Source organism: Mchenga conophoros, linkage group LG8, assembly GCF_057382185.1.
Source record: "Mchenga conophoros isolate Kocher_MC1m ecotype Shallow Benthic linkage group LG8, M_conophoros_male_GT1.1, whole genome shotgun sequence".
Taxonomy (NCBI): Eukaryota; Metazoa; Chordata; class Actinopteri; order Cichliformes; family Cichlidae; genus Mchenga; species Mchenga conophoros.
This window is the reverse complement of record NC_140533.1, coordinates 18,867,280-18,884,501: the sequence shown is the minus strand read 5'-3', so window position 1 is coordinate 18,884,501 and position 17,222 is coordinate 18,867,280. Positions and strand designations below refer to the sequence as shown.

General features: G+C 42.2%; 1 protein-coding gene across 3 annotated transcripts in view; it reads left to right on the top strand.

Moving 5' to 3' along the window:
* The window catches only part of vti1a (vesicle transport through interaction with t-SNAREs 1A), a 112,614-nt gene that overhangs the window by 72,921 nt on the left and 22,471 nt on the right, over positions 1–17,222 (top strand). For 2 of the 3 annotated variants that reach the window (XM_085284731.1, XM_085284730.1), the window contains 2 exons: positions 446–516; positions 4,746–4,807. In XM_085284731.1, the coding sequence (XP_085140857.1) occupies positions 446–516; positions 4,746–4,807 (133 nt within the window). Of the gene's footprint in view, positions 1–445; positions 517–4,745; positions 4,819–17,222 lie in introns of all 3 variants that reach the window. The other variant, XM_085284732.1, reaches the window with a different exon arrangement.

Below are 17,222 nucleotides of genomic sequence, written 5' to 3'. Positions count from 1 at the left end.
AAAGGGAAGAAAAAAAAGAAAGGAGTAATGAATATTGCATCGGCAGAGTGGACCCCACTGGCAGGCTGGATGCTGGGATGTTGTTGTCTAGAACTTCATGTCTATTTACTCCAGCATCTTAAGAAAGTTCAACACTTCCCTCAGATGCAGTATTCTTCTGTCTGTCTGTCTGACACTCCTAGACAGCAATGTCTGTGTACACACTGCACAAATATTACACATACCCAAGTAGGTCCAGATGTGGAAAAACCAAAAAACAAATTATTTCTACATTAATCATGATGGTGAGGATGATTGACAAATAAGAGATTACAGCTAAAGTGAGTGCAAGCCAGGCTTTCGCAATCACCTAATCGTTCATTTGTTTTATTTTATTTTATTCATTTCATCACATGGCGGAACTTTTTGGACCTGCCATCTTATGCTGGATGCTCTTTTCTTGCAGAACAAGTGGGGCAGGAGATTCTTGCCAACCTGCACAGTGACCGTGAGAAGATCCAGAGAGCTAGAGAAAGGGTGAGTGCACACCTGACACCTGCGCACACTCGCGCATCTGTTCTAACAAGTGTTCGTGAAACGGTAAGCCGTTACGGCCAACATTTGCCACTTTTGTACGGCTTCTCACGTAAACACACAAACGAAAGCTGCCTCACACAACTGTGAGATACACCCTCCTCGGCACGCACTAAGTCAGCAGATTTATATAACGAGAAGCAGCTCAGTGTGCCCGTTTATGGATGGCTGTGTTTGGCATTTGAGTAGGTGTTGCTGTCAGCTCACATTTTTTTGTTTTTTGCTTTATTAGTGACGTCAGCTCCTTTAAACACAACTGTCTGAAAGATATCAAAGCATGCAAATGTTTTAAATTTCAGTGAAAGTAAGATTGAGGTAATTGCGTTCAGACTCAGTAGTGTGTGTGCTGCTCTTCTCTTGGACCTGGGCCCCTGCAGCCACATGTTAAATGAGCAGTGACTAACATTGGTGTTTTTAACAAAGCACCTAAAATGCTGCAGCTCATCTTTTAACCAGAACCCATAAACGTGAGCACATTTCCCCTTGCACATTCTTGCTCCTTTTAAGATGTATTTTAAGATTTCATTATGTGCTTTTAAAAGCCTTAATTGATCAGCACCGCAATACATATCTGAGCTACTAGCTCCATATGTTCCCCTCAAGATGAATTGTACAGCACTTTGTCAAACTTGTGTTTTTCAAAAGTGTTTTATAACTAAAATTGGATTGGATAAAATGTTGAAATATGGCTTTCTTCCCCCCTTTGCTTCCTTTCACTTAAAAGGGGTTAACTTTGCCACCTGCCGTCCTTCCTCGCCCACCCTCCTGCACTTTTCCTGCACCCCTCTGCCGTTTCGCTCCATCCTTCCAACTTTTCCTCAGAGAGCCCTCCCAATCCTTAGTGCTTCCCCTCCTTACGTACAGTCAGCCAAACAGACAGGTAGGCAGAGACAGAAAAGACCAAACACAGGAAGGGGGCCCAGCCCTGTTGGCCCCCTCAACGCAGAATGCTTAAAGATCACAACATGGCATTGGGCCTCGCACAGCAGATTTCAAAGGAAATCAAACATCTCCTTTCAAAACGGTCCACAGCGTCTACTGAGAGTACCTGCTCTCTCTTTCTTTTGCTCTCTCTCTCTCCCTTCTTCCCATGAGTCTCCTCTGCTGAACCACCTCACCATATGTACACAAATGCACACGCACGCACGCACACACACACACACACACACACACACTGAGCCTTTAAAGGCAGTTTGTGGGGCAAAAGTTAAGTAAAAAGAAACCGAGATGTAAAGACACGAGGATAGAAGGGTCGGTTAGCAGCTCTTTTTGCATTAAAGAGATGGAATTTAAAATTGTTTCGGCAATGAATAAACCCACAAACATACAAACACAAAATTTACACAAGCCCCAGCGCTCGGCAGGAGGTGTGGCCTTTTGTTTTGCTTTTATGGTACAAATAGGAGTCAATAGAACACTTCAACACAGGGTCAGAGCAGTACACTGCCGACTCAGAACCACCTGAACGGGTTGAAGAATTTCTTTTAACCGATCTCAAGGCTACCTCAGGGTGTGAAATGTAGCAGGGGGGCATTTTTTTTAATGGTTGTTGCCTAAATGTGGTAATTCGTGTCTTTTAAATGCATATAATACAAGAGCGGGAATGAGTGTAAGAATTTGAGGAAATAAAGTAAAAGTATTAGACAGCCTTAAAAGTAAAACCTGCTTCTTTTAACACTTTGATTACGACTGTGCAGAGTTATCACAGCAAGCTGTAACTTCAGTTTCAACAGTTATTTATTAATTAACTGAAAATAAATGAAATAAACTCATGCACTTTGACAGTATCGCCTCAGTCATTTGTAAGCACAGTTTATTTAACCTGAGGAGGATTAATTATGCAGACAAATGAATGGTCGTACTCAGTGAGCTAACAAACTTTAATGCTCTAAAAGGAATTAAATGTTCAGTTTGGACTTTTCATCCTTGAAGCTGAAACCTTACCTTTTATTTCCCTTAATGCCCCTTTATTTGCACTTTAAATGATATGGATCAGAGTTTGTTTAGAATTTTGTATGCAAATTAGCTTTCATTTGTGTTAATAGTAACAACACGTGTATGCATTTTAATCCTCGAAGCTGGCTAAAGATGTCTTTAGAAATTGTTCTACTTTAGTGCTGGAAAAAAATATGAGTTTCAAGGAACAAGGTCTTCTCACTCTCTCTTTATAGGCAGCCACGATTAATTTTAGACACTCGACTACCCTAAAACTTCAGTGGGTTTCCATTTCAGGTTATGGAGGAAGGCGTACGATTTGGTGAGAGGCTGTGGAGGGAGAGGGAGAGAGGTGGAAAAGGAAAGAAGGAATGATTCAGAGAGAGAGATGTATTTTGGGAGAAAGTGCAAAGTGTCTAGGGGACAGATCTGTGGGTAGAAGCAGACATCAGGCAACTGCTGGACTTGTTGTCTTTGCCAGAGGGCCCAAACCCCAGGTCCCCCACCTCCCACCCTGTACCACATGTATCTTTGGCTCTGGCAGCCTGCATCACACCAGCCCAGGCTGCCAGAGGGTAAGAAGGAAAGATGGAAGAAGAGGAAGAAAGGAGCAGTAAAGCAGGGCTGGGAAGGGAGGATGAATTGCAGGGAAGAGCGATGACTGCAGGATGAGCCAGAACAAACATGAAAAAAAGAGAGCGTGGCTCCGATCGTTGTAGAGGAAAGGGGAGTTTTGGTAGAAAAGATGTGAAACTGAAGAATTAAAAACAAATAGAATATAGTGTGATTCACTGATGAAAACATACAGAGAAGGGGTGACTTTATTGGGAAAGCAGTATTATTTCAGAGAAAGACGAAGATAAATCACTCCCTGCTGACTGTTTAGAGAAAAACTCTGCAATCACTATTCCCCGTGCTCCCCTGTCATCCTCGAGAAATGCGACTACAGGTAGATGTTAGTGGCAGCTCACTCAGTGCAGTGTCAGCATTTTTTTTCACTTTCACACTCACACTTTGCTGGCAACATCTTTGCCAAATCCTCCTCCCTGTGAAAAGTCCCTACGCCTGACAAGAGAGTAGCTTGAAAACATTCCTATGACCCCTGAAGGGAAAAAAGGCAGAGAGGAAGAAAAAGGGAAAGAAATGGAGCAAGAAAAGGGAAATATCCAGGCAATTAGTCCTCAATAGCCATGATCATCATTTCAAGGGTGCCTTCAAGGACTCCCACTGCTTGGTACCTACTTTAAAAGTAAAGGCATCTTTCACTCCATTTCCTTATATTCATCTAGCTCTGTAGTAAGATGAATATAAGACCATCAAGTGGCATGTCGTACTAAGGTTATGGAGGTTTTTTCAAAAGTTTTCTGTCATTGAACAGCTCACAATGCTGCTAGTTTATAGACATAGAGATGCATCAAATGAAGTAAACATTGATCTTATGTGTAGCCTAGCTGTTCATGCTTTGGTAAATAAGTTGCTTTTAAAGCAGCTCTAAAATTGTCGTGTATTTTTTTCCCCCCACTGGTTTTGTCTAAAAGTGGGGGGTTTTGCCGAGGGTGGTCTCTTGACAGGTAAGCCAGTACCTTTAAGGTAAGAAGGCAAGCTCTAATCAAAGGATCTCCCATTCATCTCTCTGGGTCGCAAGAAACTTTAGTGAAAAGTGTGTCAAACTGTAGAGATGTCTTTCTGCCCTAAGGCCAGTAGTACAGTGCAATAGTACCTTGCACAACAATACTGTAATAATCAAATGACATTATTGCCGTGGTACTTATTTATACTCGTTACATGCTTCTTTTTTGTTTTCAAGTGTGGATGAAATAGTATCCACATATTATATGTTAAGCTCCAGCCGACAGCGTCGTGTGTGAAAGCAACGTCAGTTCTTATGATACAGAAGCCTTTAACTTGCAAACTTGCAACAAATTCCTAGGACAAAGTCCACCTCGATGTCAGATTTCACAACATGTGCAGCTAATACTGCAGCGCATTTAACAGTAGCGAGTGGTCATTATGTGCGCTGCCACCACCCACCATTGCCTAAACCCATTTACATATTTCCAGTTGTGCAAACACATCAGAAGGACTATTTCCTGGTGTGTGCTTCACCAGAGGGATTTTTTTTAAAAAACAGCTTTAGTTTGTTGACAGAGTGTGTTAAACTGAAATTGCTCAAGTGTTTGTTCAGAATTAAAACTAAAAGCTGTCCTTCACTGGTTCTGTCTCCCCTACAACTCCAGCTGAGAGAAACAGACGCCAACCTGGGCAAGAGTTCCCGCATCCTTACCGGCATGCTGAGAAGGTAAGAGGCAGGTAGGAACACTGTTTCTGCACCTCTTTGTATGCAAAGTGCTTTAACAGTGCTGTGAGGTTGTAAATAAAGACTTTCATAAGATTTAAAAGTGAATATTATAGTTTATAACTTGCTGCAGTCAGTCACCTGTGGCTATTAGCAAGTGCTTTTGTTCATGTTTCAAGCAGGTTAAGCTCATTTGTAAAGGATCTGTGATCTTTTAGTCAAATTCTTATTAGTCAGAACTATATAGCTGAGAAAACTAAGTAAACAAATCGTGTGAGTGGCTGTTTGGTTAAATGTGGTGCTGTGTGCCTGAGAAACAAGTAGCCCAGTACAGCATCCTGCTGGAAGAGACAAGTGCACACTGTACATGTCTCCATTCTTTTCTTCTCTTTGCCTTTGTTTATTTTCTCTTTTCATTTTTTCCCCACAAAATGCACTTACCACCCATATCCATCTTGCACTCTTTGTCTCCCTGGCGTGCTAGTTCACTCACAAGGCAGTCACACAGGCACAGGCATTCAAACGCAAATATTTCAATAGGCCTTGCATTATCTGGTGCCTCCGCTTCCTAACACACACACACACACACACACACACACACACACACACACACACACACACACACACACACACACACACACACCGTAATGTCTTGTCACATCTCCATTTCATAAAGTGTCTGTGTGCTTACCCCTGAACCGTGACGCCACGGTTTTGTTTCTTGCTCTCTCTTGTTGTTTTTTTTTTTTCCCCCTCCTTGTCACCCGCTGTGGATTTTGATTAAGAGTAATATGTAAATGACACAGACTAAATGTAAAATCCTGGGGGCAGGAAGGAAGTGCCAATTGAAATAGATGCTTCAGTGCCCATAGACAATTTGGAGGGTGGCTCGCAGGGCGGGCGGCAGATACTGGAGAGGAAAGGCCTGAGAAGGGCTGTGACGCCGACTGTAACCAATATTTCTGCATATGTCTCCATTTTGTCAAGCCTGATTATGGCAAGAGGAGGGCCGGGTGGGGGGGGGGGTCACTTCGCCTGGCATGTCACCCAGAGCTGTCCAGAAATCATTCATCATTCCCTCCTCCTCCTCTTCTTCCCTCCACCCCTGCTGGTGCTGAAGTAAATAACATGCACTTATTTCAATATTATCATATTAATGTTAAAGTTCAGCTGTCACCTAATGGGAAGACTTAATCAGACGTAGCATTTTAAGAGGCATGCTGCCACCCACTTACTCTTCAGCCCCCCCTCCCTCCTCTCTTGATGCCTTAGCTCCTCTGGTTAGTGCCCGTCTCAAATCAGGATTTATGAGGGCTTTCCAAAGTGGGGCCCGGCTGCAAACCTATTCGACTACTGCCTGCCTTTATGCTTGACGGGAGCACCACAACGTACACAGTTTTATTTTATTTTTTGTCACTATTTGATAAAATAATTTGTTTTGGGGTTTTTTTTTTTCCAGTTTAAAAGCTTATAATATATTTATAATCAGACCAAAAATTCAGTTAAGGTTAGTTAAATGCCCTCCTTTCTGGAAATTGTTCCTAATTTCCTCACTCATTTCATTACCTCCACCCTCACCCACCCCCTTTCTTGCTTTTTGATTAATAGTGTATTTGTTTTTGATGCCGGTTGCTTTGTCATACTCCACTTGTTTGAGGCAGCAGAAGAAGTAGTGTGGCGTGTAAAGGCTTACACAGATGAGTGTAGTGAAACCGTTTCTGGTACATGTTAGGAACCTGGATCACTTGTGACACAAACCAGAGGTGGACACAAATACTCATGCAGGTTGATGAATATTCCAGCTTTTGTTTGTTTAGTTAAGTATATATATTTTTTGTTTTCTTCTGTTTGAATGCAGATGTTTGATTAATTGGATGCACGAATACATTTTTTTTCCAGATATATAAACACAGCAGCAGTTTTAAGTTGATTATAAGCATCGAAAAAACTTTGGCCCCGATAGAGCCGAGTGTGTAGGTGCAACAACGGAGGGATTTATTGTGATCTACGAGATGAAGGGTGTCCTTTTTAGAGTCGCACCTCTTCTTGAAGTGTCTTTCTGGTCTGGTGTGCTATCACCCCAGCTGAGAAACAATTAGACACTCATTAAGCTAGCTGTCATGGTTCAAGAAAGCCAATTAACTTAAAGACTGTGTGAATATCACTTATTGTAGGAAACATTCAGAAAGACACACATCTCAAATAGCTGTGGCTTTGTTTGAAAATAAATTGTTACATTTTCTGACTGTGAAACTCTAACTAATTACCCTCGGTGGCAGGAACATAGGTGCTGTTAATTGGTTGTGTCACGGGCTTATAACAAGTGTCACAAGTGAAAACGCAGTCTTGTGTCATCTACTCATGCTTAGTTACTCTAAGCTTTAAATGAGTTGTATACATGTGGGCTCGGCACCTACAGGTTTGAGAGGTTCACAGCTCACAGTGCGCCTCTCTGTCCCTGATTACAAAGGCCACAGACCTTTTGATAAAGCCTTTGTTGTTTCCATGCTGCATTGACACTGTGGCCTTTCATTAATACAAAATGTTCCCATCACTGCATGAAGATGCGTCCTGTTGCTATACTGAGCATCTCAAACATCTCACTCGCCCTGGTCAGAAGAAATGGCGGGGGGGGGGGGGGAATGGGATGCAGCTCCAGACCCAGTTAGGACCACTGGGGGCTCCTGGCAGCTTCACGGAAGGAGGGGGCACAGCGAAGGGCAATGAAGCAGTGAAGGGAGGGCGAAGGGGGTGCGTGTGTATATTTTGAAGCAGAGGGGTTGTCTGCTCTAGCTGGCAGCTGATCCCACATGCAGGTGGTCGACTCAGTCGCCAGGCAGATCAAAAAGTCAAGGCCCCGGGTGGACCTCCCTTTGAAATGGGAATGGGGCCTAGATATCAGACAGAAAACATAAGCAAGCTCCCAGCCACAGAACAGCTCCATATTCATGGCTGGGACTGGCGGTAGCGACGGGCAGGCAGGATGGACAGAGCTTCAGCCTTCAGACTCGCACACTCTCTGGACACTGATTTAGAGATCAGCCTATCAGCCTGGGCGTAGATGATGCACTAGCTCACAGGTTAATACTGCCACGCTCTTAACAAGACTCTTACTTCCTTTTTTTTTTTTGAGCCGTGCCTTCACAAGATGCCTTAATGTGTGACTGCAATCGTCTCTCTGATTTTAGCTACATGTGGCAAATTCAGTACAAAATACAGTGCGGCTTATTGCGGCTAACCCTCAGAGTCTTGTTATAGTGAAGTTCTTCTGAACCTGGTGTAAACCTATTCATATGACTAATTGGCAGGAGAATAGTATTTACAGCTCATCCTTGCCTCTAGGATAATCAAAAGTTTTCTGCCTCTAATGGAAAGTAGTTTTTTTTCCTTGTTTGCTCGACCTAATAAAACAACAGTATTTGGAGTCAACAGACTAAAGTGCATGCCCTCAGAAAAGCGTCTGGAGAGCAGGATTTTTTTTAATTTTATTTTGTAAGATCTCTTAAGGCTCTGGTGCTTTTGTTTATTATTAGCAGATATGTGATCTCTTCCTGTATCTATCTGCGTAGAAGACCGACCTGTTAGTATATGTAGGTCGTGTAATTAATGGAGTTTAATTCAGTGAGTGAGTTGTGTTGAGATCTTGTCATTAAGTTGCAAAAGAACAGCTTCACGTTTTAATTGTCGCTGAAACAGATCACATATGTTTTCCCTTCACTTTTCCATTTATTATTCTTTATATTATTATTATATTTATTTGTGTTTGGGGGAAAAACAGAGGGAAAACTTCTAGGCATTCAAATTCTGCACACTGAATTTTCAGCAGAGTATTGGAAGACATGTTTGTCCTATTTTACTTTGTATTACAGCTGAACTCATCACCGTAGCCGAGCTTTATGTTTGTCCCGAGAGTTGCAGATCGCTCCCAGTGGATCCCAACCTCTCTGATCTTCCCTCTGTGTTGCATTCACGATAATTTCATGTACTACATTTAAAACGCACTCCCTTTGCTTTGCAATTTGTTCAGCTTGGCATCATTACTACCCCCCTGCATCCACTCCCCCTTTAGTACTACATCCCCGTGGGTCACCTCTATCTTTGGCCTTTTCCACTACCTCCAGGGAAGCAATCCGAGTGTGTGTGTGAATGCATGTTTTCTTTTTAATGTCCAGTCTCTTTTCATTCTGGCAAATGAGCAAAGAATGAACGGTATGTGCCTCCACCTCATCCCCTAGATGAACTTTACACATATCAAAGTAAATGCATCTGCTGTTGACAGTGTTAAGTAGATCAGAGCTAGCATGTTAGCTTTCTGCAGGAAGATATTTGGTGTTAATGGCTTCTTTCAACATCACCTTGCAATGAAAAGGGCCTTGCTTGGTTATGTGAGCCATTGCAGTACTACTGCCAAACAGGTTTCTCAAGGTAGACATAAACATTGCGCATCTGCATACACATTTGCAGAGCTAAATTCAGCTCTGCACCCGTGGTGTTGTTTTCTGCATCCATGAACTTGGACTTTTTACCTTCACCTTATACCCATGCTTCGGAGAAGTGATGCAACATCTTAATAATCCAGAGTCACCCAGCAGCAGAGACGGGAGAAAACGATGAATAGAATTCGTGAGAGACCATACGGAGTGTTTTAAACAAGCACCTCTTATGAATCCATCTAACAAAACAAGACCAAATGGTCTTAAATACATTTTGAAATTAAACTACTTTGTTTAGTTTCATCAGGTACTTCACAGTGTAGATGCTGAATGTCAGACAAAGTCTTGTTTTTAGATGCTTTTTTTTTCATCTGTGTGTATTTGTGTGTCTGTATGTGTGTCTGTGGCTGCAGGCTGCTGCTGGGACAATGACAGGGTGCGCCTCAGCCTCATTACTCACTGCTCCTCAGCCACAAAAGCACCACTGCCACCTCGCTCTCTCTCTCTCTGTCTTCTTTCTGCTTCATCTCTGTCTTTTTCTCTCTTCCTACACCTTGCCCATTAGAGAGTGCTGATGGGACGTTTTTTGCAGAAAGAAAAAGGCACACACAAGCCTGGGCTGTAGAGGGAGACGTTGTTGACAAGGGCAAAGACGTGTTGTTGTTTTATAAGGGATGCAGTTGTCTGTTGAGGATTGACTCGCTTAACTGGCTGCCAAAGCCCTCTTTTTCTCCATACATATCTCCCTCTTTCTATTATACAGCCCATAGTGGGTTTCTGTTTTATGGCGTGTCAGGCCATAGCTGAATTCTAGTTATTCTGCTTGTGATAGGGAAGAAATTTTTCTTTTTTTTTCTTTTTTTCCAAATCATGCAAAAATACCAAAGTGTGAGGCTGACAGCTAGCTTAAAATCTGGTAAATGCTGCATGCCATCTGATAGATTCTGAGGTAGATGGCATTTGTAATCAAAGCACGACAATCTTGAACTAATCGTGTATCATCGTATTGTTTTGTGCGTACAATTAGTTCTAACCTCTACCTAAAACTAGTGCTAATCTTCAGCATCCCAACAAAAAAGATGTCTTCTGCAGTATCACTTCTCCAAATGCTCTAGGGTCAGGCATCCGTGACATTGAGGTGATTCTTCGTTCGACCTCACTCGTACCATCCTCGCTGATAGAGCTTCTTTTTTCCCCCTTCTTTAACCCTGACAGACTGTCGTTCTGACGAGATGACTGGAGATCAGTGGCGCTCTCATCCCTTGAAGTGGCTCCAGGTGTCACTCCAAGGGTACCCGCCCTGTTTGATCTGCCGTCGAGCGCCTGTCGGGCCACGGCACCCTCTGATTTCCCCGTCAGAGGGGAAAGAGGCTCTCCTGTCCAAAAGTTCCACTTCTAATTTTGAGTGATAGCAAGGGAGAGGAGTTGACTGTTGTAGAGCACATAGTCTCCATAATCGTTGGGAATGGGCCATTTCTTGTTGTCATTTACCTTTATGGCTTCCATTTAGTAGCTATAGGGAATCAAAAGGTAATCTTGATTCAGTATGCCAAGCCCCAGCAGTCCAGACAACAAAATACAGATCTGATGAAACCAAAACACTTTCAGTGATCATGCTGCGGGCCTTGTCTACAGAACAAAAAAGACCCATCCTCTTAGACATCTTCTGATGCTGTCCAAAGGAGGTCCCTGTCTTTATTGAGGAGCTGCACAAACAGAAAGGACAGATGAAACAAAATGAAGGAACGCAGGTATGCATCTTTTCAGCAAACATAGATGCCTTTATCCTTCCTGCCTTTTTATTTTACTGTATCCCTTGTGTTTTTCCTCCACCTACTGAGAGCTTCTGTAGAAATTACAGGTGAGATTTCAGTCTGTGGCAGGCCCTGCCTTTCGTCTAGAGGGAGCAGGGGGAAGGGTGATGGGTTTGAGGGAGAAAAAACTGAGAAGGAGAGGAAAAAGAGATTCATGCTTTGCAGTAGTGCTGTGTTGTTTGTGTAGCGCACTCTTTCCTTTGTGTGTCTGGCGATAACTTATTCAGCACAGGGCCATTCATCCAAGGGTTGAGCGCGGGCGTCCGTCAAGACGGAAAATAATGAGGCGACAGCAGCGCAGAGGATAGCTTTCACCCTCTGCCTAGCCCCCCCCCCAATCCCCATCCACCTCCCCCGTCTCCATCTCCTCCTCCTAGCCTCCCATTATTAGCCGATTTAAATAGATAATAGGGGGCCTTCTTCAGGACATTTTGAAGCAATTAGAAGCTATCACATTGTCTCTACTTTGACTCCTGTTACCTCCCAGCAAGCTATTGTGGATACTTCTCTGCATCCTATGCAACAACTTCCAGGAATTTTGTGGAATGCCACTGCATCACTAGATGCCAGTTTTTGTGTCAAGGACGTAAACGGGCTGTCCTGTTTGCTATAGCTTTGCAACACACTCGCTCGTGTAGTTCACTATTCCGTCTCGATCCGTGCCAGGACATGCAGTCCCTTTGCCGTCATGAGTAACTCTTGGGCTCCATTACTTGCCAGGATAAAGTGTTTCCTGTCCAAACACTTGCACTGTTCATTCATTTCCTGCACTCTCATTCAGCTCTCATTTAACTCTTCCTCTCATCATCTTTGCATACTCCTTTCTTTTGGCTAAAAATGCAGTCTAATCGCCAGGAAAAGGGATTTTAGCTCCTTTTTATTTAACTAATTAAATCACTATTATTTGAACTGTCAAAGCAGAACCATTGGCCCTTAAAGTTTATGATTGCTGGATACATTGTTATCCTCTGATTTAATCATATTTATTTGTAAGTAATCTCAAGGAACCATTCAACACGCACCAGGCAACAGTAGTTCTTGCAAACAGCAATAATTCCAGCAGTAACACCCGCCTGTGTCATGTTTGCGTCAGGATAGATGGTTAAGTAGAGTTTTTCTGTTATTGTGTTGCCCCTCAGATCTCTCTTTGTTGGAGTGCAATAGCTTGAAATATTTACAAATGTTGAATTTGGACTCTTTCTTTCTGTTTAATATTTTCTTCTAACCCATCAATCATTTACTGTGCCTCTGTATGTCTGTGTCTCATCCTAACCGCCCCCCCAGGATGGCTCAACAAAACAAAGGCAGTACATTGTTGCCATGTTGTTGATGGCATAAAAGATCCCCTTTATCACAATGGGCAAAACAATAAAAACAGGGCCACTTTTTTTTTCAAGGAAGTGAAAAGGTTGCAAGACAAGGCGTTCGCAGGAATCAGGAGCTCCTGTCAAAATACTTCAACAGCAAATTGGTCCCTTTTTTAAGCAAAATACATCTAACCTTCAGTGCTTTTATACAAAATACAAAAATAGACTTCATGCTGTATTATACTTTCCAGTCCCAAAGGCTGGAAGGCCAAAGGACAGACCCCACCTACCAATCCCTTACTTTGGTTTGGTTTTGCTTGCTGTGAAGGGCATTCAGTGGTGTGTACAACAGTTTTGACAAGTACCTTTAAAAATATCTTATTTGCCAAATCCAGTCTCCCGGTGTGGTTTACCACTGCACAAAAGTTCAGGCTGAATCTCTTTTGAATTCCCTCTATTGCCTCGTGAAAATTTGTGCAATTTGTTTGCTGACACAATACAGGTGTCTCAGAATTTAAAAGAAATAAAACAAAAGGAATAGATAACAAAGTGCAAAATGAATTTTTACCTTGTTGTTCAAGTCATCTAGCACCACGTCTCTTTAATGGTTATTAGAGGCACTGAAATAACAACACAAAGACTAAATTATCCCCAATTCTGCAGTGTTTTGTCAGCTTTTGTAACGTGAGAAGAGTAAATCACCTAAAATGGTTATTGGCCAATTCTGACCCAATTTAGCGATGTCTGCTTTGCCTCTTGGGAAATAAGAATATATAAATATATATCTCTGATATTGAAGCAAATAGTTTGCATCATGCTGTTGACTGAATGTCAGTCTTATAATGCCAGATCTCAAAATCATTGTGAAAGTAATTTAGGTCAAGGTCAAAGACAAATATGCAGCTTTCCATGCCCATCCATCCATCCATCCTCCCTCCCTCCCTCCATCCATCCATCCCTCCCTCCCTCCCTCCCTCCCTCTTAACAGTTTATCCACTGGGTGTGGTTGTGTTGAAATCTATTGTTTTGTTTAGGTATTTGCCTAAAGAGATCTTACGGAGAAAGGTTTTCAACTTAGGCAAATGCACTTCCATGCGGTCCTCCAGGAACCCAACAGCGTGTAGCTCAGCTAATTGCTTTTGTTTTGAATACTGCATGGTTGACAAATGGGTCAAGACAAGGATTGGAGTGACATACTTCTCCTGTGCCGGAGTTCACCGGGAAACAAGGGAAGCACAAAAAAACTTCAAAGATTAAAAAAATAAATAAAAACCACACAAAAAAAACATGACACTAGCTGCAGTGGAGAGTTTTTATTGTTTTTAACATGTTTCACTTAAGATTTTTGTATGTTGGTCTATCAGCCAGCAAACCTCTAAGAACAACAACAAAGTAAAGCTCGATTTACACTTCTGCGGGAAATATACATCCTAACTTGCATAGTAACCGGAAGTTCCTTTTATCCCTACATAATTTCCTTAATTAATTTAATAAAATATTCTTATTCAGATGCAGGTTCCCTACACTGCAGTCTTCCACGAGGTGCATGTCAGGTTTACGTAAAAGTTTGCGGGGTAGGGTTAAAATGTTGTTATGGTTATGGCTTAAGTTACGGCGTAGATCTGAGGCGGAAGCATAGTTCACACGTAAGAGTAAATTCACAGACTGGTTGCACCACATACTTTGGACAGTGCCCCCATCTGGCAGTAGATGCTCTCTGCAGGTAGAGGAGTTTTCCATAGCTCCTTGGGGGGCCTATTATATCCTTAGCATTGGTTTCTTTACACACTGCCAGTAACGTCATCACACAGCCACAGCTATTTATGCTCGCTGTTATATCCTAATGTACCCACGGTAGCATTTTCTTCGACAATGGGTACTGCCACTCAGACAAGAACTCCACAGTTTTGTTTGTTTTTTCTTTTTCCATGAAGTCTCATTTATTCAAACTATTGTAACATCTCCTATATAATCTGTGAATCTCTGAGGATATGTAGTGATATATTACTTTAAATGAAGTAAAAACCAACATGATCATACACTTAAACCGACTGCAGTTGCACAACGCAACAGGTTGCAAAAATCTACAATTACAGAACCAGCAGACACAGCCCCTTCTAATAGCAGATGTGACATCAATTTGATGTTAACTTTGCCATATGGTGCCGTTCGCCAGGCACTGGACAGCAGATATAATGGGGCCCTTACAGTCTGCCATTACATTGCTAACAGAGAACTACATTCAGCCCATATCCCAGCCATCATAGGGCGAGAGGTAGGGTACACCTTAAACAGGTCACCACTCTGTCTCCCAGCTAACACAATATATATATGTGTATATATAGAATATATAAAAATATTGTTTTGTTTTATTGTCGATGGCATGAAAGAAAAAGAAAGGGACAAATTCACCGATATTTTAATTAGTAGGTTTTGACGCTGACTCAGGCATGGTCACTGAGATCTGTTGTGTGGTTTTGTGTTGCGGTAGTACATTGAGTTATTGTTCCACACTCTCTGAAACACAATTTGTCTCAGTGTGGAGCACATGACAAAGTTACTTTGTGACGCAGGTTGTTTTGTTCATTACTCCCTGTGGTGCATTCCAGTGAAAGGAGCACTTGACATATTCTTATTTTGTGATGTTGAAACTGCATTTTTTCATGATAGATGCCTCAAAAATGCCAAAATGCCAGAAAATCATGATCGCTGGAGAAAATCCAACTGAGGCACAAATGCCCACACAGTCCAATTTTAGCCTTGGGACTGCAGAAAGTTTTCTAGATGTTTTATTAATTAGATGGTAAGCAGTTAATCCCAGGGACTGTTGTAAGTTTTTCACTTGTATGTAACAAACTCGAACTTGTCATTCATGGACTTCATAATATTTTTATTCCTTCAGAAAGTTTTCAAAAAATCAAAATGATGTTTAGGTGGTAATTGTATATGCATTGTTTAATATGCTGATGATATAGCATGATTTTGAAAAGGGATTCTCTCATGACAAATCCTGGCTGAGAAATTTGCTGAAGTCAAGTGCAGTACACGTTCAAGCCTGGCTCGGGTTTTGGGGAGTGAACCAGCAATGCACGGCTGGTAATGACAGGTTCCATGTTGCCCGTGGCTTGTGGCCCATTGCACTGTTTGTTTGGAGAGTGGTGCTCGGCCGTGAAGTGCTGGCCCAGCTGGCAGCAGTTCCATTACCCCTTTGGCCCGATGGCTGGGTCTTGTTTGGACCACACCAGCCAGGCAGACTGGCATCCAGGCGGCTGTAGAGGAAGAGGTGGAGGAAGGGGGGATGTGACAGAGGAGAGGAGCTGTTGGCTGAGCACCTTGGTGCTAGGCCAGGCCTGCTGCCAGCTGTAGAGAAGACTTCCCCGCTTACACCACAATCTTCACGTCTCTGTGGCGACAGGGATCTTAGTTTGCACCTCCACGGTCAACATCATCCCATCACGATCTGTCTGAGCATGAATGGCCATGCTCACAAAATATCATTTTTTCCCCCTCCCCTATTCCTTTTTTTTGGCAGCAGATATGCTTCTGGTATGATTATTATTACTGCAACCCTCAGTGTGATTTAACACAATAGTATGTGCAGCCACACATTTGCACATTTGCTCCACAATCTAAAACTTCAGTTACTCACTTTGTTTTTGGGTCTCTTCTTTCAGGGATCTGATAATGAGAAACAAAGAGTTATTAAAGTTGCCAGCCTAATTCTGTTGACTGTTGCTTGTTAAGATAATTGCAAAAGAAAATCTTTAAAAAGATTGAAGCACAAGAAGTTCATCTGATTAATATTAGCTGAAAATCAAGAGAATATCTTGTGATTATTAATTTGATTGATTATAATGTATATGCAGTTTATGCTGACCTTTTGTGATCCTGTGTAGTCAGAAGTATATTTTCAACATGCTTTGGGGCTCTACATCTCGTTAAAGATCCTCTGTCCAAAAATAGATTCTTTCAAAATAACAACTAAGCCTTTGCCTTCCTTGAAAAACATCTGAATAAATGAAGATATAAATAGTGTTCATTTCAAATGTTTAACTGCTACACAAAGGTCCCAACTACAGCACTAAAGTGTCCTCATGACACTGGTGTAACTTGCCTTTTGGGCCAGAAATCACTCCCAGACCAGTAAGGCTGTTAGAAATGCTCAGAGGAACGCCTCTTGCACTCAAATTTTAAGTGAGCAGAGAATAACTTTCCACTTTCAGCAGAAGAATTTGCAAACAGTCCTGTAGTGTCAGACTCTGCACATACATAGTAAAAGCTAAGAAAAGTAACAATGACAAAAAGAGTTTAGTTGATTTGACAAATAAGCCTCTCAAATGGAACCTTTTTTTTCCATGACCTCTTCACAAATATCCACTTCTTTCTACATTGTCACTTAAAGCCATGAAAACCATCGCATTTCAAAATTTAGAGCCACTTTGTTTATTTTCTGTTTGCTGGGTTACATGCGTACATCCTGTCAGCCATCATGTAAACTTTAACCCCCGCCCTGTATCCGATGGCGCCAGGGCTAACATTGCTTCACTGTTAAAGGGAAGTTGTGAGGACATTGATGTCTTGGCCTAGCATCCTGGTGTCACTTTCCCAGCCTGTTTGTGGAGCCCGCCAATCCCCTCATTCTCCCCAGCTGACCTGAATGCATCACTCAGTATCACACACATGCGAGGAGCCTGATTTTCCAGCCAACAACAAATGTTTTCCTACCGTTACCATTGCATTATTATCGTACACCGCCTTCGTCTTGTGACTTGGCTTATATTAAGGCTCTGTTGGTTAGATTTTTTTTTTATCTTTAGCCTTTGGGCCAAGACTCTACTTTAACAGGACGTTGATGCACACCCAT